Raw genomic sequence first — 26,171 nt, forward strand, 5'->3', positions numbered from 1 at the left:
CATAGCATTCTGCCCAAATTCAAGGGCCCTGACTCAAACTTAATCTAATTCAGGGTCACGCTCACAGGCATGTCCACAGAATGGCCACATGTCTGTCTGGGCACCTTGTGGTCCAGTCAGATGGACACATAGAATTAACCCTCACAGTCTGACCATTCAGTCTGTGTGTCCTGCTAGCATCTGTGACGTGGGGCAGCCTCACCTGTTAGCTGGAGATTAGGGTAAGGCCTCAGACCCTTCACAGTTCTTATCGACCCGATGAAGACTGCTCAGCTGATTTTATGACTTGTAATAAAAAAGGAGCTGTGAGTATTTATTGAACTTTTTTTCTTTGTGGTTTAAAATATGAAAGAGGTTGGGAAGCATTGCAAAAACCCCCATACAAGTAAAATTTGTTTTTCCTTGAAGATGTTCTAGCTTTTCCAGCTTTTGGCATCGAAAATGGCAGCCCTATTCTGGAGAACACCTCTGAACACACAAGGATTGCCATAATCACTGTGTCTGTCTCACCTTCCGCTTCTCTGCTTGGAGATCCTGTTATCATTAATGCCGACCCGGTGGTCCACCCATTTGTGCTGTCTCGTCGATCCCCACATCAGTGGGAAGTAAGTATCAAGGTAAAAAGTACCATCACAGATTTCTAAAATGAAACTGCTATCCTTGCCTTTCTTACCTTCTACTCATATTGTTTAGCACCCACTCATTGGGGACCCAAATGTGTTCCGGACCCCCTAAAAACTCTTGAGGGTATCAAGAAGCATTTATGTTACAGAGATCTATTGAGGACCTCCTCAGACAGGGCGAGGCCCTGGGGCTCTCTTGGTGGAACCCCATCCTCACCCTGATTGTGTTTACTAGTTCACTGGGAGCTCTACTGTTAAAGTGAACACTCACACAAGTAACAAGAGCCACGAAAGACAGGCCCGCAGGTCTGTGAATGCACCTGAGAGGGACATTGGACCTATCAGACTTCCCTGAGGAAGAGCTAGATGATAAGCAATCTTCAGAATGAATAGGAATTAAATAGATGAAAAGAGAGAGAGAGAGAGAGAGAGAGAGAGAGAGAGAGAGAGAGAGAGAGAGAGAAAAACTCCAGGTGGAGCATGTGCAAAGGCCCTGTGGCAAGGAGTGTAGAAAGGTGATGAGACCTAGAGGAGGCCCAAGTGGCCAGAGCTGATGGGTAGGTGTGGTGAGAGTTAGGCTGTGAAGGAGTGGGTAGGCAGAGCCCACAGGGCAGTGAGCCTTATTAGGAAATTCCGTTCACCATTTGGTATAATAAAACTAATTTCCCCCGAGGCAGGCTTATTGCTCATTTGAGAAGACTGGGGATTCCTAAGCTCAGGGTTCCTCAAATATGATGCGAGCCTGCTGTAGGTGCAGCATCTGTCCTGGACCCTCTGCATCCTCCATGGGAACTGGGAGTCAGAGGACCAGATGAGTGTGAAGCTCACGCTGCTTGCCATGCTCTGAGTAGTAAAGTCCTCAGGAGCGAGGCGTCTTACGTAGGAGCGTCAGAACTGACTCCTGGTTTCAAGGGATTCTGGAACGGGTAGGGTGGGCAGATACCTAAATGACCATGAGGTGCAGGATGGAAGTGGTTAAGAGCCAGGGACTCTGGAGTCAAACCACCTGGGTTCAGATCCTGGTTTGAATTTATTGCTTTGGGCAAATGATATAACCTCTCTGTTCCGGTCACGTGCCCATGCCATGGAATGGAGATACACATACTGCTTTTAGTGGGGGAATTGCGGAGTCATATGGCAAAGGACATGTTAGAGGAAAGACTAAAGGTTTGGGGACAGGCAGTTTGCCACCACATCTAAGAAACCATTGGGGAATTTTGTGGGGGGAAAAAGATGATTTGCTTACATCTTATGGGGCCCACTTTGGCTGCTGTGAGGAGCAGCTACAGAGGGGGCAGAACCTGTCTAGCAGGAGGCTGCTGAGTGCCCTTGCCAAACCTTGAGATTGTCAGAGTTTAAATTTGCTTCCAACTCCAGTGAAGTACGAAATGCTGTTCATGCACTTATTAGATTTCAAAATGAGTCTAAACAGCAAAATGTCAGCAAAGAGTGTTCAGTAGTTTAAGCTTATTGATTTTACTTTAGTTTGGCTTTGTTTTTCCTGTAAGGGAGTGAATCCCAGCTGTTCTCAGCACAGGTTTTAGGGGCAGACAAGCTTAGAATTAAACCACAACTCCTCCACTGGCAGCAAGGTGACCTTGGGTCAGTTACTTGACTTTGCTGCGCTTCGGTGCTTTTTGTTTTTATTTTTTGTACAAAGAGATTAATAATAACAAGACTTCACTCAGAGATTAATAACAACAAGACTTCACTTAGCTCAGTAGGTCCTGTCAGACAACACATGCCAAGTGCCACCTCAGAGCTTGGCCCATAATAAGGAATGAACACTGAGCAGCAGTTACCTAATACATGTATTTATACCTTAATATTTGGCACTATTGTCCAACTACAGACAATAAAGCTGTAAGAAAGTCACATCATAATAACTGTATCATAGGCCAGCTCTAGAGAGCCTTAGAAACAGTTCAATTATGAAAGTTTTCTATCATGGAAAAATCTGCAGATAAAGGCAGAACTCGATGAGCGGATATTTGTCTCCACAGCATTCCAGTGTAAAGGGCATACTCTGTTCTATTTGAGGGTTAGCATATTATTATCCTTTCTTGAACTTCTTTCCTTGCAGGATGTAGGCTTATTCAGTTTGCAAAAAGCTGAGCTGAGCTTAGGAGGGGCTACTGGGAAGGCTATATTAAAAAAATGGTCAAAACAGCAGCAGAGCTTGCAGTGAGCTGATTACACAGATAAATCAAAATCTCATGGAGATGAGTCAAGGCGTGCTCCTGTTACGTAATCACCAAATTGCTACCTGTCAACGAGCAGCACAAGTGGCTGGCACTGGCGGGATGGAAGAGGAATTCAAGGTACCCTGCATGCGAGCGCTTTGCCCGGATGGGGGTGACTTCAACCACCTTCCTGCCTTCTTCCACTGCAAAGTGTAAAGAATCGGCATTTGCGTTTTTAAAAATTCAGTGAGTGTTTGTTGAGAAGCCTGGTATTGTAGAAAGTGCCAGGGAGCAAGGAGGACAGGTGCTGCCCCCACCCCCGCCCCAGGCCTCCCAGGGCATGGGGAGCCCCAGCAGGAGGGCCTGCCCTAGGCTCCTGGGGCAAGAAAGTCCGATATCACAGCTCGAAATCCCACACATCTTCAATCCGGCTGTAGCATTAAACGAAGGTATCAAAGAGTCAGGGTGTGATGGAAAGAAAAGAGACTTCAGAGTCTGGAGACCCGGCTTTCCATGTCAGCTCTGTCGCGTCGGAGTTGAATGACTCGGGCTTCTAACTTCTGAGCCTCCGTGTCCTCACCGGTGGCATCGTGAGGATGAGAATGGCCTTTGCTCTGTGAATCAAGGAGATCAAGTGTCCATTCTGTGTTAGGTGCCCAGGGGAGGAGAGCTGTCCAATAGGCATGTATGACTGACTTCTCACTGCTGTGGAGGGTGGCACTCAGGTGTCACTGCCAGTCATAGTGCTGGTCAGTGCAAAGGTCCTGGGGCCGGCCGGCAGGAGGCAGGGCCAGGCCTTCCTCTTCCTGCGGCGTGACTCTCCCAGCTGTGTTATATAATCCATAATCTGTGAAATGGTGGTAAGAATAGCATCTCCCTCACAACTTTTTTTTTTCTTCCACATTTAAATGAGGTGAAGAACTGAGAGCAATGCCTGGCTCCCTTTTCATCCACTTCAGGTTCAAGGCAGTTTAGGCTCATGATTAAGAGCATGAGCGTGAAGTCAAGTGGAGTCAGAGCTGTTGCATTTCTCTCTGAAAAGTTGGACAAAATGTTTAACCTGTTCACCCTCAGTTCCTGCATCTGTAAAAGGCATCCAATAATACCCTTTTTGCAATTAAAAAGAAGAGAATGACATGTTTGTTAAACACTTAAAATAACCTCTGATAATTTAGAGTTGGGAGAGGGACTCAATAAACTCCGTCATTAGGAAGAGTAACATGGAAAGGTGGGAGTTCTCTGTTCACGGAGGTTTTCAATAAATCAGATCACGCTGCTTCCACATTTTAAACGCATGATTTTTACCTCTTTTTAACAAATGCTGACTCGTACTGGGGATGATAGATGCAGAATACCCTGTCGACACCCTCATGAAGCCACTCATCTGCTCCGTTACTCCACACTCCTTTGTCTAATGCAGCTGCTCACCACGGGAGCACCCAGGCTGGACTTCGAGAGGGTGCCTCTCTACTCCCTGGTGCTCTATGCCAAGGACAGCCAGGGGGCGACAGCATCCCAGACCGTTTTGATCCAGATTGCCGATGTGAACGAGCCGCCCACCTTCAGGGGAGCCCTTGCTCAGAGAGACCGAGGTACAGAGCTCTCCGCTTGGGGGAAGAAGGGTCGCCTGGGTCCGGACTGTGGCCCTGTGTCCTGGGTCCTTTGTGCTCTCACAAGGTTATGGCTGTAGGAGAGAGAAGGAGACTAATGCTCACAAAACGAATGCTGAAGGGCTGACACCCATCGGGTGCTCACTGTAGAGCAGGGGCTGTCCTGACAGTGAGGGCCTCAGGTGGGTTAGTTCATGAAATTCTCAGAGTTCTGAGGGTGGGTGCTATTCATATTCGTATTGTATAGATGAGGCCACAGACTTAGAAAAGGAAAGTAACTTGCTCAGTGTTAAAAACTTTGTTTTTCTGTCCTTACTGGTTTGGCTCAGTGGATAGAGCATCGGCCTGTAGACGGAAGGGTCCCAGCTTCGATTCCAGTCAAGGGCCCATACCCAGGTTGTGGGCTCGATCTGCAGTAGGGGGCATGCAGGAGGCAGTCAATCAATGATTCTCTCTTGTTATTGATGTCTCTCTCTCTCTCTCTCTCTCTCTCTCTCTCTCTCTCTCTCTCCTTCTCCCTTCCTCCTTGAAATCAATAAATATATATTTTAATAAACCTTTATTTTTCTGTTTGGTTATGATGTACTCTAGTTACTCTTTTATGGGTGTGATTATTTAATTAACAGTGTTTCTGCCATTAAGTTAGAAGCTTCTTGCTCTCTCTCCAGTTGATTTTCACCTCATGTGAATTCTCACACTCTTGTCTCTGTCTTTCTCATCTCTGACTTTCTATGTAGCCAAGTATTTAACTCCTGCATCTGGACAACTCATGTTCTCTATGGAAAATGATCACTTGATGTTTAGGTGTTAGGGTGGCCAAAAGCTGGAGAGAGCTACAAATCCCGCCTGAGCCTCAGTTCCTCCTTGGTTGCACAGGTACTAATCCAATCCAGGAAGCTCCTCGGAGACAGTGTGTTACTGTGCCAACCATAGTGCCGGGCATGCAGTAGGTGCTGAATAAATGTTAGCCTTCTTCTATTCCTTTCCTTAGCAGATGAGAAACTCCTCAAGGACAGATTCAAGGGGAAGTTGTGTTCTTTAGCCTTCTGAAACAGTGAGCCTTGTGCCAGGTTGGCTGTGGTCCAACCAGGCCGTGGACTCCTTTGCTATCCACAAATCATGCCGCAGCTTCTGCCGGGGTGGGTGATCCCCTCAGGCACTGAGGGCCCCAGTACCCCAGTGCTCCTGGCCCTGGGAGAGTAGTTTGACCAGTAAATGGGCAGGTTTGTGGGTGCCACAGTTTTTAAAAAATATATTTTATTGATTTTTTTACAGAGAGGAAGGGAGAGGGATAGAGAGTTAGAAACATCAATGAGAGAGAAACATCCATCAGCTGCCTCCTGCACACTCTCTACTGGGGATGTGACCTCATCCAAGGTACATGCCCTTGACCAGAATTGAACCTGAGACCCTTCAGTCCACATGCCAATGCTCTATCCACTGAGCCAAACCAGTCAGGGCTCACCACAGTTTTAAAAACAGATAGAAAGAGGGAAATCTTGAGGAAAAGACAGGCATTAAAAAATCATTAGTAATATTAATATATAGAGGCTCAGTGCACGAAATTTGTGCACAGGTAGGGTCCCTAGACCTGGGTGGCGAACAGGATCTGCCAGGGCCTTCCTTCCAGCTACTGCTTTGGGGCCTTTCTTTGTTCCTTGCTACCCCCTGGTGGTCAGTGTACATCATAGCGAGCATCAAACTCCTCGGCCGAACTCCTGAGGGGACAATTTGCAAATTAGCCATATATATATATATATATATATATATATATATATATATATGTATATAAAACTGTAGAATATCTTACAAAATGACAAAATTAATTCCACTGTCATAATTTTTGATGCTGTGTGGAATGGTTTTTGGCATTAGTAAGAGGCAACATTTTTAGCTAATGGACTGATAGACAAGAATATCATGTTTTTAATTTTTAATGTTATCACTTTCTGAAACTGGCTAAAAATTAGAGAATTGTACATGTTGATCTATTCTTTCAACATTTATAATTTACTGGTAGTTACAACTCAAGGCAACTTAACTTTTACAAACTTAAAAATAAATAAATGAATGGCCACTAATATTTGGGGCATTGCCCCATGATTTTTAAAAGCACTGCATACCCTCAAGTAATTACACACACAAAACCCATATAGATAGATGACTTGGGTGACTTTGAGTGAGTCACTCAATCTTTCTAAACTCAATAAAACGGAAATAATAATGCACCAAGGATGTCAATTGCTCAGCAATCAGAAAAGGTTCAATATTGTTACTGTTTAAATTTGTAAATCTCTTTGCTCTCTACCTGACACACGACAGATACTTGACAAATGGTGTCTACTTTTATTATATGGCTATGATTATTATGGCTAATGGGAATCACCCTGTGGAAACGTCTGTGCTGAGCAAGCACAGTACCTCCAGTTTTATCTAAAATCCAGGAGTGAATGGGGGGCTTCGGGGCTTATAACATCTATCACCCATTTTCTGGCAGTTTCTGAGATTTATATCCTGGAAGACACTGCTCCGGGCACAGTCATTTTCAGAGCAGCAGCCACAGATCCAGAGGATGCCGTTTTGGAGGTAATTTATGGTTTGGGGCAGAGAATATCAGCGCCTGGTGGTTTTCCGTGCGACTGCATCCACATGGAAAACCACAGGGATAATCAGTGCATTATGTCACAATTCAGGTTCGAAGCATACCTTCCGCCTCAAACATCAGGATGTTGCAGGTGAACATGAATGAGGGTGGGCTGTCTGGGTAATTGCTTCCCTTCTAGCACATTGCACCTGTGCAGGCAGGCCCAGCGAGTCCTTAGGTATTGACAGAAGAGGCCCAGCCATTTCATCTTGTTCTTGGGGACCTTGGCTATCCACACACTGTTGAGAAACAATACAGGTTTCTGGCAGAATGAGTTTGCTTTTCACAGCACTGGGCCTCATCCTCGGGTTACGGTGCCCCGGGAATGCAGTGTATTTTCAGGATGGGTGTCGTCCAGTTACCGTACCACGGAGGGAGGACGTGATGGCACTGTGGCAAGAGGCTCGGCTTTAAACCCTAACTCCTCTGCCGCAATTCATCTAACATTCTGTCCTTCTGTTTCAACTGTAAAGTTGGGGAAAGGCCATCTGCTGTGTCCTCTCACCTATTCCTTTCTCTCCTACTACATACAATGAACTTGAAGGTCATTTTTAAACTGTTGAATATCTTACAAATAACAAAATTTATACAACTGTCATGATTTTTGATGCTTGTGTGGAATGGTTTTGGCATTATTAAGCAGTAACATTTTTAGCTAATGGACTGGTAGACAAGAATATCATGTCTTTAATTTTTAATGTTGTTATCACTTTCCCGAATTGGCTAAAAATGAGAGAATTGTACATGTTGATCTATTCTTTCAACATTTATAATTTACTGTTATCACTTTCCCAAATTGGCTAACAATGAGAGAATTGTACATGTTCATCTATTCTTTCAACATTTATAATTTACTGGTAGTTACAACTCAAGGCAATTTAACTTTTACAAATTTTTAAAAAAAATAAATGGATGGGCACTAATATTTGGGGCATTGTCCACACGATTTTTAAAAGCACTGCATACCCTCAAGTGATTACACACAAAAACCCATTGCTGTTCTCAGCCCTTCCCACCCATGTGCTCCTCCTCCTCCCAGTAGAACAATACCATAACCAGAATGGGACTGGAAAGGTCACAGCTTCCTTTACAACATGCAATTAAGGCTCCTAATCACGCATATTGCTCCAAATCACCACGTTCAAGATTACAGTACTGAATCTAGCGCTGAGCAACTCCAGCCAGAAGAGAATCAGGTATCATATTGCTTCCTTGGTGCTCTCCTTGGCAGCTCACCACCATGTTGACATTCTAGGGTAGAAAGCACAGCATGGTCCAAAAGGGTTTAACTGTGCCTCTACCATGCAATTACAGTGACTTACTAGCCAATTAATGCAAGTAATTTGTTTCAAATGAAGGACTACCAAATGCTTGTTCATATAGAGTAAGTTCTCTGGCCCTGGCTCTGTACTTTTCTCAGAAGAGAAGTTTCTGGGGCCACATTTGGAAGGCTAATGCAGTGTTCTTTGTGAATTTTACCAAACGTGGAATGACATGTTAGAGTTGGCTGTGGAAGCTTACACTTAGGCATACTCCTATACACATTGTTCTGACACAGTAGATCAGGCCTGATGACAGGGCAATCATCTTCATTTGCTTGAGTCTTCATGTTGATTCAGAGAAGAACATGCTCTAATCTGGGCAAGAGCTCACCACTGTTTGGAGCCTGATGTCTGACACTAATAATGCAATTAATAACTCTTAACTGTTAATCATGTAACAGGAATATACTTTATATAATTGAATTCCCATTTAATTCCTGAAGTAGATGCTATTGTCTGCTCTGATATTAATGAATAAATCAATAAGCTAGAGTATTATGCCTTTAATTTATAGATGAGGAATATTTAGACTAATAGAGCTCAAGTAATTTACCAAAAGAGTAAGTAGTGGAGTTGTAAATCCATTTTGCTCTAAACCCTATATGTTTCCCATCATACCAACAATTCTCAAATTGCTTCCACAAAACACTAACTCCATGAGAAAAATAAAAGATCGTGTGATTAAATGATTTCAGGAAATAATGTCTCCACATCTCCTCTAAATTAAAAATGCACACGTTAAATGCCCCGAGGAGCTCTCTACTAGAGAGATGTTTACTTAATCATATTTTAGGCAGAAAATTATTTTTATGGCTTCATTATTTTTCCCTCTTTGATAAAATAAGTGCAATGAATGAATGTAGGCCATAGACTATGTATGGAAATAAACAATATTTTTCATTCAGTCCAGTATATTGAGTAAAGGCTGACAATGATCACATTTTATGGTAAAGTGATATTTGGAATTTCTAAGAGGCATAATTACTGGGGGAATCATCAAATGACTCAACAATTATACTGCATTAGAGCTTATAATTATGAATCTGAGGATTTTAATTATATACTCCTATTTTATTACTCAGGTGTAAAACAAACATTAAAGGGGGGAAAAAACAACAAGTCTATTGAGTTAGAAACCAGAATATGTGAACTTTGCTTTATAATTTAGGGTGCCAATTCTCGTTTTAATGGATTGTTTATAAGTATAGTCATTTTGGAGAAAAGGGCCATGTTGTCCTTTGAACAGCATCTACAGTTTTCATTTTGATATTTTTCCTGTGTGTGAGGAAACACACCAAATAGGTAAAAGTGTAACCAATGGCTAAAAGCATTACATCATGGCATTTCTGTACATCTTTTGCAGACAGAATTAACACATCTGAATCTGGTTCTTCCTTTTGTAAGGCGTAGTCACTCCGAAAGTATATTAAAATCCTTGTGGTTGCAGCTGAGAGAAAACGTGACCCCCCTGAGGTTTTTGGCCGCAATAGCTGGGAAGACTGTGCTTCCAGCACAGCTGAATTCTGGCCTCACGTGATGCAGCAGGCATGATGAGAGCAGTTCACTATAGGACCCATGAGCTTCAGTCCTTCCTGTCTTCTATTTGGTAACATGGCATGGGGGTGGGAGGAGAAGGGGGTAGAAATCGGAGTCCCTACAACCTATCAATTCAAGAGCCATCCGAAGCTCCCTTCTTGAGTGCAGGCAGTCTGCATGCTTTGATTGCTTCTCGTGCTAGCCCTTAACCAATGGCTGTGACAAGGTAGAAATAATGCACTGATTGGCTTAGGCCTATGTCACACGCCGACCAGGAATTTTAGGTGGGAGGGGGTTGGGCTGCAAACTCATAGGGATGGAAAATGAGGGAGATTGTTTCAGCAATGAGCTGCTGTTAGAGGTGCCTGAATAGAAGCTTTAAAGTCTAAAACCAAATGCTGCTCACTTTAGCAAAATTGTATTGAGTCAGCCTATCAAAACTTGCCAATCTTCCTTAAATCTATTCAGTGTAGACAGAGCCTATTTATAATCTGAAAACTTCAAACTCCCTTTTTATTTTGCCAGTGTTGGTCAATACTAAAATGATATTCCCTTGAAAACATTTATAGAAATAGTAATGGTTCAAAACAATTAACTTTTAGTGTGGGTTATTGTTTGGCAAAGACATATTTTTTTATTTTATTTTTTAAAAATATATTTTATTGATTTTTCACAGAGAGGAAGAGAGAGGGATAGAGAGTTAGAAACATCGATGAGAGAGAATCATCGATCAGCTGCCTCTTGCACAACCCCTACCGGGGATGTGCCCGCAACCAAGGTACATGCCCTTGACCGGAATCGAACCCGGGACCTTTCAGTCCGCAGGCTGACGCTCTATCCACTGAGCCAAACCGGTCCCAGCAGAAATATTTTTTTTAATATTAGGAAAGATTTTATTAAAACTGTTTGTTTGTTTATTTATTTATTTATTTACTATTTTTAAAATCCTGACCCAAGAATATTTTTCCAAGAATATTTTGATTTTTAGAGAGAGTAGAAGAGAGAGAGAAAGACAGAGAGAAATACTGATGTGAAAAACACATCAATTGGCTGCGTCCTGCAGGAGCCCCGACCAGGACCTGGGCCGGGGAGAAGCCTGCAACGGAGTTATGTGCCCTTGACCGGAATAGAATCTGGGACCCCACAGTCCGCAGGACAATGCTCTATCCACTGAGCAAGACCAGCTACAGCTAGCAAAAAAATAGTTAAATTGTTGGCAGTATTACAGATGTCCCTCATTTCCTCCATTATTCTCCCCTTCACTCAGTTCTTCGCCCATCAATCCTTCAACCACATTATTGTCCGTGTCCATGCATGCATGTATATATGTTCTTTGGTTAGTCTGCCTTTTTATAACACTCATCATACTTTGTCATCATTAAAAAATAATGCCTTTCATAAAACTATAAACTTTCATTAAAGAGGAATTGGGTCTGTCTTGTTCATAACCGTAAGCTGGTGTCTATAAAGTGCTTAGTAAATAAAACTTAAAACCAATGGGAAAGACCATAAATAAAATGTATTCCAAGAAAACAGCTTAAAATGTTTTGGCATTTGTAAAATTTTCAAATACTTAAAAGCCATATCAACTGCAGAGGAGTTAGAACTATTCTAAGACCTCAGTTCATCCCTTGTACGAGAAGAAAACATTGCATATGGCATGTAAACTCCTGGAGCTTACAGTCTAGTGAATAAATTGACAACAACTAAAGCTACAAATAAGTGATATAATGTCAGATAGTAGGTGGTGTGGAAAGGATAATTATAAAGTAGGACAAAGGGAAGAGAATGATGAGGAGAAGGGGCAGTGGTACCTCTTTTGGATAGGAAGGTTAGAAAGGGCCTCTCTGTGAAGGCAACATTGGTTCAGAGACCTGAGTGGAGTAAGGGAGGGAACTGAGCATATATCCTGGGGTAGGATATCGCAGAGAAAGACAGCAGTGAGTACAAAGGCCCTGAGGCAAAAACAGGCTTAGCATATTAAGGAACTACAAAGAAACTAATGCAACTGGAAGGCAGCATGAGAAAGAGACTTAGGAAGATGATGATGAAATATAGCCTGCAACCAAGATACTTCTAAAGATTATTAGAGGCTGCATTTTATTTCGATTAATGTGGAATTTTCTTGGAAGTTTTTGGTTAAAGAAACAAATGATATTATTTGTAGTTTAAAAGATCACGTTGGTTTTTGTGTGAGGGGAAAAAGACAAACAAACACATTGACTATAAAGAGGTAAGGTTGGAAAGAGGCCATTTAGAGATGACTGCAAGAGTTCAGGTGAGAGATGGTGGTGGTTTGATCTAGGATGATGGTAGTTGGGATGGTGAGAAATCACTGAAATTTATTTCTCCAACATTTTATTGTGAAAAATTTCAAACATGTAGAAAATTTGAAAGAGCTGAAAATGGAATGAACACCCATATAGCCATCACTAAGTTCTAAAGTTAATATTTTACCATGTCTTTCTTTATCACTCAGCTACCCATTCTTCTATTCATCCATCAATCACTCCTATTTTATTTACATATTTCAAAGCAGGGTACAAACACAGTACCTGATAAACAAAGAATCTGTATATATCTTAAAGGCAATGTGGGCAGACTTGTAGATAAACTAGGCGTAGGGTGTAAAGGAAAGAGGGAAATCCAAGCTTCTAGGGTTCTTAGCTGGAGCTCCTCTTGAGGAGGATGGAGCTGAGGAAGAAAGTCAAGTGCTTCACCGCAGACATGTTGAGGTTGGGAAGCAGGTAGACACAGGAAGAGGAGGCAGCCTGATTATAACTTTTAGAGCTCAGCAAAGACATGGGGGCTAGAGCATCAGTTTGGCAGTTACCATCTAATACTTAGTATTTAGCATTCAGAATGAAATGAGGGAGTAAGTGTAGACATAAGAGAGAAGAGAAAAAAGTTCAAGGACTGAGCCTTGGGGTGCCTCAATATTTGGAAGTTAGAAAGAGGAAGAGAATTGAGAAAATAACACTGAGCAAGAACAGTAAGGAAAAAGGAAAATCAGGGAAGTGGAGTGTCTCCCAAAAGCCAAAGAAGATGTATTTCAAGAGAGAATTGGCCGAGTGCTGCTGAGTTGCTGAGGTGATGGGAACTGAGATAGCTGACCACTGAAGGCTGCAATATGTTAATTGCTAGAACTCAGGTATGAGTCTGGCACATAGCACGTTTCAATGAATGAGTAAATGGAGATCTTTTTTTTTTAAAAAAAAAAATATATATTTTATTGATTTTTTACAGAGAGGAAGAGAAAGGGATAGAGAGTTAGAAACATCGATGAGAGAGAATCATCGATCAGCTGCCTCTTGCACACCCCCTACTGGGGATGTGCCTGCAACCAAGGTACATGCCCTTGACTGGAATTGAACCTGGAACCTTTCAGTCCGCAGGCCTACACTCTATCCACTGAGCCAAACGGGTTTTCAGCATAAATGGAGATCTTGAGTGACCTTGATAAATGAAGTAGTTCAGTGGAGCACTGAGAATCAAGTCTGACTGAAGAAGCTTCAAGAGAATCAGAGCCGAGGAAAACAGGAACTGTGAGCATAGGTGACTTCAGAGTTTTCTTAAAAAGCACAGCAGAGAAATTGGACAGTATCTTGAGGAAGATGTAGAATCAAGGGAAATTTTTATTTCTGAATGATGAGAAATACTATAGCACGTTGTATGTTGGTGGTAATAATCCAGTAGAGAGGAGGAAATTAATAATGTGAGAGATACTGGCAACAATTGCTGGAGTGATGGCCTTGAGTAGGCAATGGGGGATGGCATTGCAGAGGGACGGGGGGGGGGGGGGGGGGGCAGAGAGCCTGACATTAGAAGCTCAATTTTTCATCTCTAGAAACAGGGAGGAATACAGGGCATAAGGGGACATATGCAAAAAGTTTAGTAGAAATAGTAGTTGTTTTTTTATTCTCTTGTCCATTTAACAGTTATTTACTGAGCATATACAGTAATCACCACTTATCAGTTGGGGATACATTAAAGACCTCAGTGAATGCCAAAACCACATGTAGTACAGAACCCTATATATACCATGCTCTTTCTTATATACATGTTACTATTACTATGTTTTCATTAGAGGCCCATGCACAAAATTCATGCATGAGTAGGGTCCCTAGGCCTGGCAGAGGAGCAGGGCAAATCTGTGGGGCAATCATGGAGCTGATATGTTAGGGGTAGGAGACAGACTATATATTCCTATATATCACATGCTCCAAGCATCACGGAGCCAAATGAAGCAGGGAAGGGCATAAGAAATTCTCTGAGGAAAATCTTTAGTTATCTAGAAAATAATCTTTAACTCTTCACACAAAATACAGATGCTTAGAGAAAGCCACAGCCACATTTTAAATAAATGTTCATGGGGAGTATTTACTTCATAGCTGCATAACTTGCAGCATCCTCCACCAGATGGCATGCGAGTTTGTAACATACTGTGGCCCATAGTCATGCTATTGCAAAATCACCTTGTAACAAGCAATAACACGGAACAATCACACTATGAATTATTACTTTTTTGCCTTACAAATTCGGGGGAGGAGGAGAAAGCATGGATATGCTGCCCTCAAGTGAGGTAAATTGCAAATGTATACATCCCGGCAATGTGTTTCATAGGTAAAGATGTGCACTTCAAAATGTCATTATTTAAAGGATATGTGAAAAGAATGAATAATTTAAGCGTATTCATACAAGGCAAATGTAGATTAGGCAAGACATTGTGGTCTGCTACTCATGTTTAAAAAAGATATTTTTATGAGACTAAGAGAGAAATTATAAATAAAATATTTGTTTTTTTGGAGGATTTATTTCATTATTTTAAAGTTTACTGAAAACATTTCCTGGGAAATAGATGGCAATTCATACTGAATATGACTGTGGTTCTTCTTATTATAATCACCTGGGATACTTTTAACAATACAAAGAGGCCAGGGACCCCTCAGACTAATTCCATCAGAATTTCTGGACATGGGGCCCACCCATTAGTAATTTAAAAAAACTCCCAGGCTTCTAATGGTCTCTTAGGCATCAAATCTCCCTGGCAATATTGTGATAACCTTCTCATTTGCTTGTGGTGGGCATCTCTAATTGAACGTGATACTTTTCAGTTTTTCTTGCTATAATGCACCAGGTAGTCCTTACCGATCGATTCAGAGTTGAAATGAAGGCTACTTGCCGTCAGAGTTGCCAAAGAACCTGGGACAGAATTGAATGCTCCTCAAATACGGTGACTGAAGTATAACTCTGCTTGCTAGCATGATTCAGCCAAACAATTGTCAGCTGCTGTAATGAAGGGCACTTTAGAGACTGGAGTGGCTCTCCCTATGTGGCCTTGGAGACCTTTGTGCCATTTCTTTAATGTATATATATTGATATATACATTATATATCAGAGAGGAAGGGAGATGGACAGAGATAGAAACATTGATGAGAATCATTGATCAGTGGCCCCTGCATGCCCCCGACTGGGGATGGAGCTGGCAACCTTTGCATGTGCCCTGACCTGGAATGGAATCATGATCTCCTGGTTCATAGGTTGACGCTCAACCACTGAGCCACACCGGCCGAGCATTTGCAGCCTTTCTGTGTGGTGCTTCCCGCTCCGGAGAGCCTCAGTGTGCTTTGGCTTCCTTCAGCAAGAGGAGGACGGTCCCTGGACTTTCCTTGCACTTCACAGAGCAAGAAGTACCTGGGCATTCCCTTTCTCAGGGGTAGCCCTTAACCACTGGATGAGGGCCAGGAGTAGGCGTGCTCCCGCCCCCTCTCCTCGAGTGGGGACAGCCCTGAGGCAGAAGGTCCATGGCAGCCACCTGCTGGGCTTGGGCGGAAGGTGCCGGTGTGGACTCAGAGGTAGCCCACTCGCTTGGTTTCTGCCCCTTCTCTGTCCCGATGCCCTAGTTCCACCCTAGCTTTCCTGGAGCCCCCAATTCATAGATCACCCGCATGCACATTTCCACCTCTGGACTGTTTCTGAGGAACCCGTGGACAGATGCCAAACCCTAAGGCCACCGGGCTCAGGAGCATCGATGTAATTCAAAAAGCACAGATGCCCAGCTTACACCCCCCCGAGATTCTGATTCCACTGGTCTGGATATTAGCGTGTTTAAAATTAGGTGAATCTATACAGCAAAGGTTGAGAATCACTTTTAAAAAACCAACTTTCACCCTCGCTGGTTTGGCTCATTGGATGAAGCGTCAGCCTGCATACTGAAGGGTCCTGGGTTTGATTCCGGCCTTTCGGTCAAGGGCACCTGCCGGGTTGCGGGCTTGATCCCCCAGTACAGGACATGCAAGAGGCAGCCGACCAATAATTCTCTCTCATCATTGTGTTTCTCTCACTCTCTCCTTCTCCCTTCCTCTCTGAATAATAAACTCTTGGGTTTTCTTTTCTTACCTTTATGACAACTCTTTCTTATTTTCTTTCCTGGTCCATCTTCCTCTATGGAAGTTTCTCACGCTCCATCTTAGCCTCTCCTTCTCTCCCCCCCCCCCCCCCCCCCCCCGCCCTCCTTTCCTCTGTAAACACTAACACTGAGTTGTTTTGTTTCTATGTCTTCAGCCACTTAGGTACTTTAATCCCCACATAAAACAATGGAAGACAATTTTAAACACAATGTTCTTAAAAAAGAAGAAATATATACCTCCCTCCTCCTGGGGAGACAGGCTGGATAACACAGTGGTTCTGGGGTCAGAAGTTTCAGTGTAACCACTCACTGGTTATGTGTTCTTGGACTGTTTCCCTATCGTTTGTAAGCCTCGCTTTCCCTACCTGTAAGATGGGCTGAGGATACTACCATCTCTTAGCATCATGATGAGGGTTAAATGAGATAATTCAGGAAAGTGATAAGCATAGGATCTTATCAAGGGTCAGAGTCCTTGGTTGCCCTCACAGTTGGTTTTGTTTGTTTGTTTGTTAATCCTCACACAAGGATATTTTCCCATTGATTTTTAGTGAAGGTAGAAGAGAGAGGGAAAGACAGAGAGATACATTGATGTGAGAGTAATACATTGACTCAGCGGGGCCTGGGCCGGGAGGAGCCTGCAACCAAAGTACATACCCTTGACCAGAGTCAAACCCAGGTCCCTTTGGTCCACAGGCCGACGCTCTATCCACTGAGCCATACCGGCCAGGGCCCTCATAGTTGTTTTTACTGTCATGGATGCTAAGGACACAGAGCCCAGTCTCAGGCTGTGCTGCTGCCCTGGCTCCCAGCACCGAGTCCCAACTCCCCTCATCGCGGGGCCTGCACTTCTAGCTCTGACATTTCCAACTGCCCAGCTGCTCTGAAAGCAAATAGTCAAGAACGAGCCTCTCAGAGAAACTGGGTTTTGAAGGTAAGTCCATCCAGGAGGACTGAGGCTCCCCTCACCTCACATTCCCTTCCTCGAGCTGTGGTCACACCCCGCAACCTGGGGTCATTGCTATTTTTACCTTTCCTTACCAGCCTGTGGTGGTATTGCCAACGAACTGGGGGATGGGGAGTGAATTTAAGTTGCCTGGCCCCACAGAGAGTTAATTTCGCGTCCCTTGGACTGCCCTCCTATTCAGGGATCTTTCATTTCGGTGGCTTTCCAGCGATGCCCTGGCTGCCTAGCAACCGCGGGCTCCAGCCAGGCAGCCCTCCTGCATATCAGTGCCATCAATTTTTTCTTTTTAAAAAAAGACTATCTCATTTTATAAAAAATTAAGCATCATAAAAATACAGCTTCCCCATATATGTTTTCTTCCAAACAATTGCTGACAGTTGTGTAATACTGAAATGGAATTGGGAACTGCAAATTTTTGAGTGACAATAAACATAAATGAGGGCAACTTAAAAAAAATCATATGCATTTATATATAAGCAAACCTAGTGCTTGTGAGCTGTGAAACAGGCATCATCATTCCCGCGTTTGCCTGAAAAGTAAATATGTGATGGATTTTCCTTAGTTCCTGGCTGTTAATATTCGACAGCCTCGTTCTAAAAAAAAAAAAAAAAAAAAAAAAAAGCAGAAGCGGCCCTGGCTGGTGTGGCTCAGTTGGTTGGAGCATTGTCCTGTACATTGAAGGGTCATGGGTTCAATTCCCAAAATGGGCACATACCCAGGTCGTGGTGTTTTTTGTTTTTTTTTTTTTTTAATATATTTTTATTGATTTTGTACAGAGAGGAAAGGAGAGAGATAGAGAGTTAGAAATATCAATGAGAGAGAGTCATCGATCAGCTGCCTCTTGCACACCCCTTACTGGGGATACGCCCACAACCAAGGTACATGCCCTTGACCGGAATCGAACCCGGGACCTTTCAGTCCCCAATCCAACGCTCTATCCATTGAGCCAAACCGGTTTCGGCTTTTTTTTTTTTTTTTAAATATATATTTTTATTGATTTCAGAGAGGAAGGGAGAGGGAGAGACAAAAATATCATGGATCAGCTGCCTCCTGCAGCCCCCCACCGGGGAGTGAGCCTGAGACCCATCCATGTGCCCTGATAGGGAATCAAACCAGCGACCTCTTGGTTCATGGATCAATGCTCAACCATAGGACCACACTGGCCAGGCCCTACGTTACGGTTTGATACCTGGTTGGGATGCATAGCAGAGGCAACCCATCAGTTTCTCTCTCTCCATTCCTCTCTTTCTGAAATCAATTTTAAAAAATTAAAGAAGAAGAAAAAAAAAACAGGAATCAATTCCACCTTATTTATATGTGTAGAAATGATGGTACGAATTTAAATTAATCAGGGCATGATGATTCATCAGAAAATCGATAAATTAAAAGGTCACGAATTTCTCTAAACAATTTTTAGGTTGCTTTGCAAACCTTCTGTGTTTAATCTTCTCTATTAAATTATCTCTGGGTGTACACAATTATTAAGTCAGTAGCACTCAGTATAATTAACTCCTGATATTAATCCTCTCGTGGATTTTGGCCAGTTCTTTTCTAATCACTTGACTCTCACCTAATCTAAAAACCTTGACCTCACCTTCCCCCTTTGGCAAAAGTTGGTCTTAGGGATGCAGTGTGGTGAGCAGAGAGGCATTATGTAAAGTGACTAAAAGCTCGGCTCTCAGACTGGGGCAAGCCACCTGCATTTTCTAAGCCTCAGTGCTCCTGCCTGTGAAATAGGGATAGCATCAGTACCTGTGACAATGAAGAGACAATGCATTTGAAGCATTTAGCAGACTAACTGGGAAATAAGACTAACCGAAAATAAGACATCCTCCGAAAATAAGACCTACTTACACGTTTCCTTCTGAGTGAAATATAAGGCATCCCCCGAAAATAAGCCCCCCCCCCCCCCAGGCTAACCATGAGAGATTTGGTCCACTGATTCTGAAAGAAATGGAGTCACAAGAAATTCACCAGGAAATTCAGGAATTGGATTGTTATGATGATGTTCCAGAAGATGATGACATGATTGTCATTGAATAAATTAGTAAGTTCTTGATAGTGTAGGATTCACACTTTGTCTGGTTTGTGTTGACAACTACCATACTACCGTACCGTATACAGGTAATACATTTCCTTTATTTTCATTTAACAATAAATGTGTACCATATTCTTCTTCATGGAAAAAATAAGACATCCCCTGAAAATAAGACCTAGCGCATCTTTGGGAGCAAAAATTAATAGAAGACACTGTCTTATTTTTGGGGAAACAGGGTAGTATAAATAGAGGTCAGTGGGATGCTAAGAAAAACGACTTCAGAAAGTGTTGCCAGTACCTATCCCTCAGAAAACGAGGTCAACAGATGCTTAGGATTTAGTTTTCCCCTCTCCGGCTCCTTGTCCCTCAACACCCCCTCCAAAAGCAGGGGGTTATCTTCATAAGCACCAAACAAAAAATAATCTCTGAGTTCTCATTACACAGCTGGCTCATTTCTCTAAAAGTAACTCCTTTTAACTTAATTTTAGCTTCGAGTGGAGTGTTATATGTGAGAAATGTTCAGGTGACATCCTGAATGTAGGAGACGAGAAATTTACTTGAAATATTTAAGGACAGGTTGTCTGGCCTGCAGGTAGTCGAATGGAGTATAATTTCATCATCATTATTGGCAAATGTGCAATGGGCAGCTATTGTACATGGGGCGGGCGGGCGGGCGGGCCCAGAGCACCGGGCAGGTAAGGCTGGTCCTGGCCGGGGAAGCGGCCGGTGTCTCTGTAACGTCTTGCCTTCTTTCCTCTCTCCAACAAACAGTACTCCCTTTTCCCGGAGGGCTCTGGCTTCACAATCGACAGCATCGGAACAATTTCTACAGCAGCAGGTTTTGATTTTGAGAGGGGAAATAGAAGGTAAATGCTGCTCCTGGCTTTTCCTTCACTCAGAACACCTGCCCTCTGGTTCATACTTCTGTCTGTGAGGACGCTTCCCCCATCTGGCCTTCACGGGCTCCCAAGTGAAGGTGCAGTTAGTATTGCCCTAACTGGGAAATCACCACCCAAACTCCGACTGCACAAGTGCTGCTGTAGGTACCGGATGTGGCTATTTTGGCACCTACCTGCTCATCCAGAGCCAAGCCTCGGGGTGATTTCAGTGACGCGTTTGCAACCTGAGGAGGAAGTCGGGGGTTCTCTCTGGACAGCTGGGGCAACAATTCATTCACAGTTTAATCCAGCAACCTTGAAAAGTTAATTGCCTGACAATTCCTCCTTTTCCCTCTCCATCTGCTAAATGGGTAGCCATTGGTCTGCAGTTATTATGACTATTTTTACAATGGTTTTTATTACCACCCTTTTCAGCCATATGTTCTGCATCAAAGTGCTTTACAGGAAAAGCAAGCGAACCGGGAAGCCCTTACAATACACTTGCTCCCGAATCTCCTAAGGAGAATCTCCTGATTATGAAAGCTGAGGATGGCATATATGAGGAGTCAGCATCTTTAGTAAAACAGGTTGAGAGTTCAAAAAATGGGATGTGTTTTCTCCTGCTGATTACATAAAGTCTGTTGGAGGAGAGTTCTCCTAAATTTGTGTTATCTTTATATATTTCGAGGGCAGAAAATTTGTCAAAATCTGGATCCATTTTCCCCAATTCCTCTGTTTATTTGGTCTGCGTAGCTCTGGGAATAATGGATAACGTCCATCGCAGATTCCTTCTATTTTGGCCTGGTATACCTCATGAAAAAATGTTTGTGCATATTCCAGGTTATTCCTAACCTTAAGCTTTTTTTTGTTTGTTTGTTTGTTTTTGTTTTTGTTTTTAACAAATGGGAGTAAAAGTCAATAATGAGTGTTTTAAAAATTAATTGTTTTCTTGATAAGTGAAAGCCAAACTTTCTCTTTTTTTGTATCTTTGAAATCAGAGGAGCTGATACAAAAATTGAAGCTCTGTTTGTAGAACCTTAAAAAATGATTATTTGGCTAAAGGTTTGTAATGGATTCTCACTAAAGTTCTCTAGGGAGAACCCCTTTCCTTCATTTTCTCTAGAGTTTCTCAGTCTCTGAGCTGACCTTGGAGTGGGAACAAAGGTCATTTTTAAAATCACCCTTTGACTCTTATCCACTCCCTCCTTTCAAAGGAGTCCTAAGAGCTGTGAAATTGGTTGTTCAAGTGCTGATGCAGAGTTACCCTGTTTCCCCGAAAATAAGACAGTGTCTTCTATTAATTTTTGCTCCCAAAGATGCGCTAGGTCTTATTTTCAGGGGATGTCTTATTTTTCCATGAAGAAGAATATGGTACACATTTATTGTTAAATGAAAATAAAGGAAATGTATTACCTGTATATGGTACGGTAGTACGGTAGTTGTCAACACAAACCAGACAAACTGTGAATCCTACAGTATCAAGAATTTACTCATTTATTCAATGACAATCATGTCACTATCTTCTGGAACATCATCGTAACAATCCAATTCCTGAATTTCCTGGTGAATTTCTTGTGACTCCATTTCTTTCAGAATCAGTGGACCAAATCTCTCATGTTTAGCCTGGGGGGGAGGGGCTTATTTTCGGGGGATGCCTTATATTTCATTCAGAAGGAAACCTGTAAGTAGGTCTTATTTTCGGAGGATGTCTTGTTTTTGGGGAAACACGGTAGAAGGGCTCAGTCCTTCCTCATTCCCTTGCAGTCTCCTCTCCAGCACTCAGCTAGACCAAATGTAATGTGAGGTCTTTGGGGCTTGTGGCATCCTGTCTGTACCTCATTCATCATTCCTTCCATTCTTATATGGGAGATGTCCTAGAATTATTTTAAAATTTATTTATTTATTTATTGAGAGAGAAGCATAGATTTGTTGTTCCACTTATTTATGCATTCATTGATTGATTCTTATATCTGCCCTGACTGGGAATCAAACCCACAGCCTTGGCATTTCAGGACAAAACTAACCAAGGGAGCTGCCTGGCCAGGACAACGTCTTTTTTCTAAAAAGTGAATTGGCTTTATAATTTCTATAACGTTATCTCAAAAAGGATAATCTTCTGGTGGAAAAAGTTATAAAACAGGAGGAAAATTGAGAACTTGTTCAATTTTTAGTCTAAATAGAAGGAAAAGAGTAATTTCGGCCTCAATTATCAGTACCTTTCAAGGTAGAATTGATTTTTTTTTTTTTTTCTGAAAAAGTATGAGCGACTGTCTGGGTTTGCCTGGGGCTGAACAGATTCCAGGATGTGAAGGGGCTTCAGTGCTACTACAAGATAGGCCCTGCCAGCTGGGACTGCTGTCTGGATCACAGTTATGGACAGTCATCTGTCCATTAGGACATTTCCCCCCCCCCCCCCCCCCATTTCAAGCACTTTCATGCCTCAAACCCATACACATATTGCTGGAATAAAACCTCTTTGTCACCCACCCCTCCTAACGTGCCCCCCCCTGGTCACTACATTGTCTTGAAGTGCTCTTACCACCTTCTCCTTTGCAGTTCTCAGCAGTTTTCAGTGTTGAGAGGTCGGTGTTTAAGGGTGAGAGCTCTTAAACATCTCTACCAGGCCGAGCGAGCCGCTGTGCTTTTTATTATTGATGGGGATTAGCAGACCTTTCCAAGTTCCTGCCTGTTCTTCCAACAGATTAGTTAACTTGGATCCTAACCAAGTGTCAGTCATTTCCAACTGTTAAAATAGTAACTGGTTTGACGGACAATTTAACTAAATGAGTCAATTGTATTAACGGGTCAGTTAAGCCCCAGAGATTCTGTTTCTGTGAAAGCCTGTTAGTTACTGTAAAATCTTAACTGTCTTTCCTGTGGCTACACTTTCAGTTTCACACTAACTATTACAGTGGTTGATCCCGGAGGACTGTTCACTGCCGGGAATCTAAAGATTTTCCTCATCAATGTCAACAACAAAGACCCAGTTCTTACCTGCAGGTAAGAAAATAGAACTCTTAACTGACCTTGAAAATGGGATAGGAAAATGTAGTCTCTGAAATTCATTAATGAAATTTCCATTAGTATGCAATGTTTTTCTTTTCCCTGAAAAGGAAAATAAACAAGTAAAATGTAAACAATCACTTAAGATTCTAATGAAAAGGCTTTCTTAAAAACAGAAATTTGAGAATAGTTTTGTAAAAATCATCACTGTAGGGTGTTTTTATTGATTTTAGAGAAAGAGAAGAGAGGAAAAGAGGGAGAGAGAAAGAAAGGGGAGGGAGAGAGAGAGAGAGAGAGAGAGAGAGAGAGAGAGAGAGAGAGAGAGAGAGAGGGAGAGAGAGAGGAGATACATCGATTGTTTGCCTCCTGAAACCTCCCTGACCAAGGATGAAACCCACAACCCAGGAATCTAGGTATGTGCCCTGATCTGGAATTGAACCTGCACCCTTTTGTTATACAGAACAATGCTCCTACCCCCTGAACCACCTGGCTTGGCAAATAAAATATTGATAGTTTTAAAGTATAAAATGTGTTGAAATTGAAACAGAATAAGATATTGTTAGTGTTCTTAATGTCTAATAGGCTGGATTACTTCTCACAACCTTCAAGGAAATTCTGGTTGAAATGACCACCAGGGTGTTTATAAGAACACATTGGGGTCAGCGATTTTAAGACATTGGGGGCTATAGGGGGCTAAGAGCTCAGTGGTTAAGCATGAATAGATTCTCTTAGAGTAGGACAGGCTTGGGGTCAAATCCTACCTCAGCCACTTTGACATTTACTTCTGAGTTACTTACTTTCTTAAAAGCTTAGTTTCCACATCAGTAAAGTGTGTGCGTGGGGGGAGGTATCTACTTTCTGGGACTGAGAAATAAATGGAAACAATGGAAACAGTACTCAGCATTGTGTCTAAACAATGGGCAAGTGCTGAGTAAATGGGTTAGCTATTAACATTGTCAGTTGCCACTGTCACCATGACTACCTCTAGCCCCTTACCCGTCCACCTCCATAAGGGGTAGAAAAGAATACATGCCAAGCAAGCACCACTCTAATAGCCTTTTCTTTTCCAACAAGGTTATTCAATATTGAAAATGATGTCTTGAGCGTTACTTCTATAAAGTCGACTCTGCACGATAAAGTCAACATCACACTGGATGAAGAAATCCCAATTGGGAAAACGATTGGCCTGTGTCAGGCCACTGATGAGGATGAGTTGGGAGAGTTAACCTTTGGACTAGATCCATGGAATGTTTACTTTGCAATTGACAAAGGTAGGTTGGGAATTATTTTCAGCAAATCATCTCACTTATGTGCTGTTGTTATCATGTGTTTATGTCTCCCTTCTAAGACTGAGTTTCAGGAGGGTGGGTATCAGATTGTCTTCATTTGAAGAATCCCTGGAAGAAGCACATAGTAGGTGCTTGATAAACTTCTGTTGAATAACTCTCTGCAAGCCCAGTTCTTTGTCCACAGATGACCCAACACGTGGCTCTCCACAGCTGCTGCTGACGACCACTTCAGCTCTGCTCTCCACATGACCCTCCAGCGCATCTTCTCAGATCTAAATTTCTGTTTTGCTTCAGGTCCAAATTTTTGTGAGAGAGAATCTGATTGGACTTTCTAGAGTCAGTCATTCACTTCTCAGCCAATCAGCTGTGGCTGAGGCTGGGTGTCTGTCAGAAGCTGTGGCATATCTGAGAAGAGAGGAGCTGGTCATCTTTAGCACATGTGCAGGGTTGAGCATGGTATCAGATGCTCTCAGTTCTCACCCTCAGGCCTTAGCATTTCAGTTTCCTGACTTCTCACTGCCAATAGCTGCATTTCTTTGCTTGAGGAATTATTTGGGGACTGACATCTGCCCCATTCCCTCTCAAATAGCAGATTCAAAGTGTTGGAAAAATACTACCCACTCCATTAGCTCCCAGTCAAACACTGAAGAGAATTGGTACATAAATGCTCCTGCTCCTTGTTCCAGATCTGGGACAATTTTGAGTGTGTACTTTGCAATGGCTCCCAGAGTTCCCCAGTGATATTAAGCTCTAACTGTCCACAGTGGTAACTTGCTTGATAATATATTTTTTATTGGCAGCCTTGCCCTCTCTGCCTCACCACACCCATGCCATGTTGCTCTGGATCACCCGCCAAATAAACCATTGCCTTCAAATCCTCCTCTCTCATCCTGCCTCTAGGGAAGCCCCAGTCCACTAAGCTACCATCCGCTCTTAACTGAATCACTGCACAAATCTCTTAGCTGGGCTTCTGCTTTCACACTCACTCCTTCATTCGTCTCAGCAGATCACCTGGGATGACTGTAAGGGAAAAGGCCAAATCGGATTATACTCCTCCTTCAAGTCAAACCCTTCTCTTATTTTCCTTTGCACTTAGAATGGAATTCAGACTTCTCACTTTGTCCCCTAATCCACGTCTCTTGTCTCTCTCTGCAATGTCTTTGTGTTTCTTGTTTCCCTGTTGTCCGATACACTGCAGCCAAAGCAGAAGGCCGCCTGCACCCAGACCTTGGTCCTTGCATCTTCCAGAATCTGATCATTAGACATTAAATATATCACATTATAGTTTTTATTTCCTTGGTAGCATGTCTAGTGAATTGTTTTACACTTGCTTAGTGGCTTGTCTCCCAGGCTAGGTTGTAAATTCCGTGAAGGCAGGCTTCATTGTGGTGTACTCAGTACCCAGCACAGCTCCGGGCACATAGCTGTCATTCCACGAATGTTTGCTGAATGAATGGGTGGGTGGGTGGAAGGGAGTACAGTGAGTCATGATCTTGTTGCTGTTTTCACTTCTGATGTTCCCTCTTCGGGAATGATCTCCTCCCGCTCACCCACATTTCCTTATCCTACATGTCCTTCAAGATCTAAATAAAAGCCCCCTCTTCTAGAAAGTCTTCCCTGGTCTTCTAAGTAAAACAAAATGACACAAAACAGAACAACCAAAAACAGAAAC

At 42.7% G+C, this 26,171-nt stretch overlaps 1 protein-coding gene across 1 annotated transcript in view; it reads left to right on the forward strand.

Annotated features, from left to right (window-relative positions):
• Positions 1-26,171, forward strand: part of LOC311632180 (cadherin-related family member 3-like) — a gene marked incomplete at its 5' end in the record, with an annotated part of 58,850 nt that overhangs the window by 5,812 nt on the left and 26,867 nt on the right. Inside the window, 6 exons of the mRNA XM_084903324.1 lie at positions 409-605; positions 4,227-4,398; positions 6,914-7,002; positions 22,716-22,789; positions 23,100-23,207; positions 24,285-24,481. Of these exons, the coding sequence (XP_084759450.1) occupies positions 409-605; positions 4,227-4,398; positions 6,914-7,002; positions 22,716-22,789; positions 23,100-23,207; positions 24,285-24,481 (837 nt within the window). The remainder of the gene's footprint in view (positions 1-408; positions 606-4,226; positions 4,399-6,913; positions 7,003-22,715; positions 22,790-23,099; positions 23,208-24,284; positions 24,482-26,171) is intronic.

This window comes from Pipistrellus hanaki (assembly GCF_964339955.1).
Source record: "Pipistrellus hanaki genome assembly, chromosome: 13".
Lineage (NCBI taxonomy): Eukaryota > Metazoa > Chordata > Mammalia > Chiroptera > Vespertilionidae > Pipistrellus > Pipistrellus hanaki.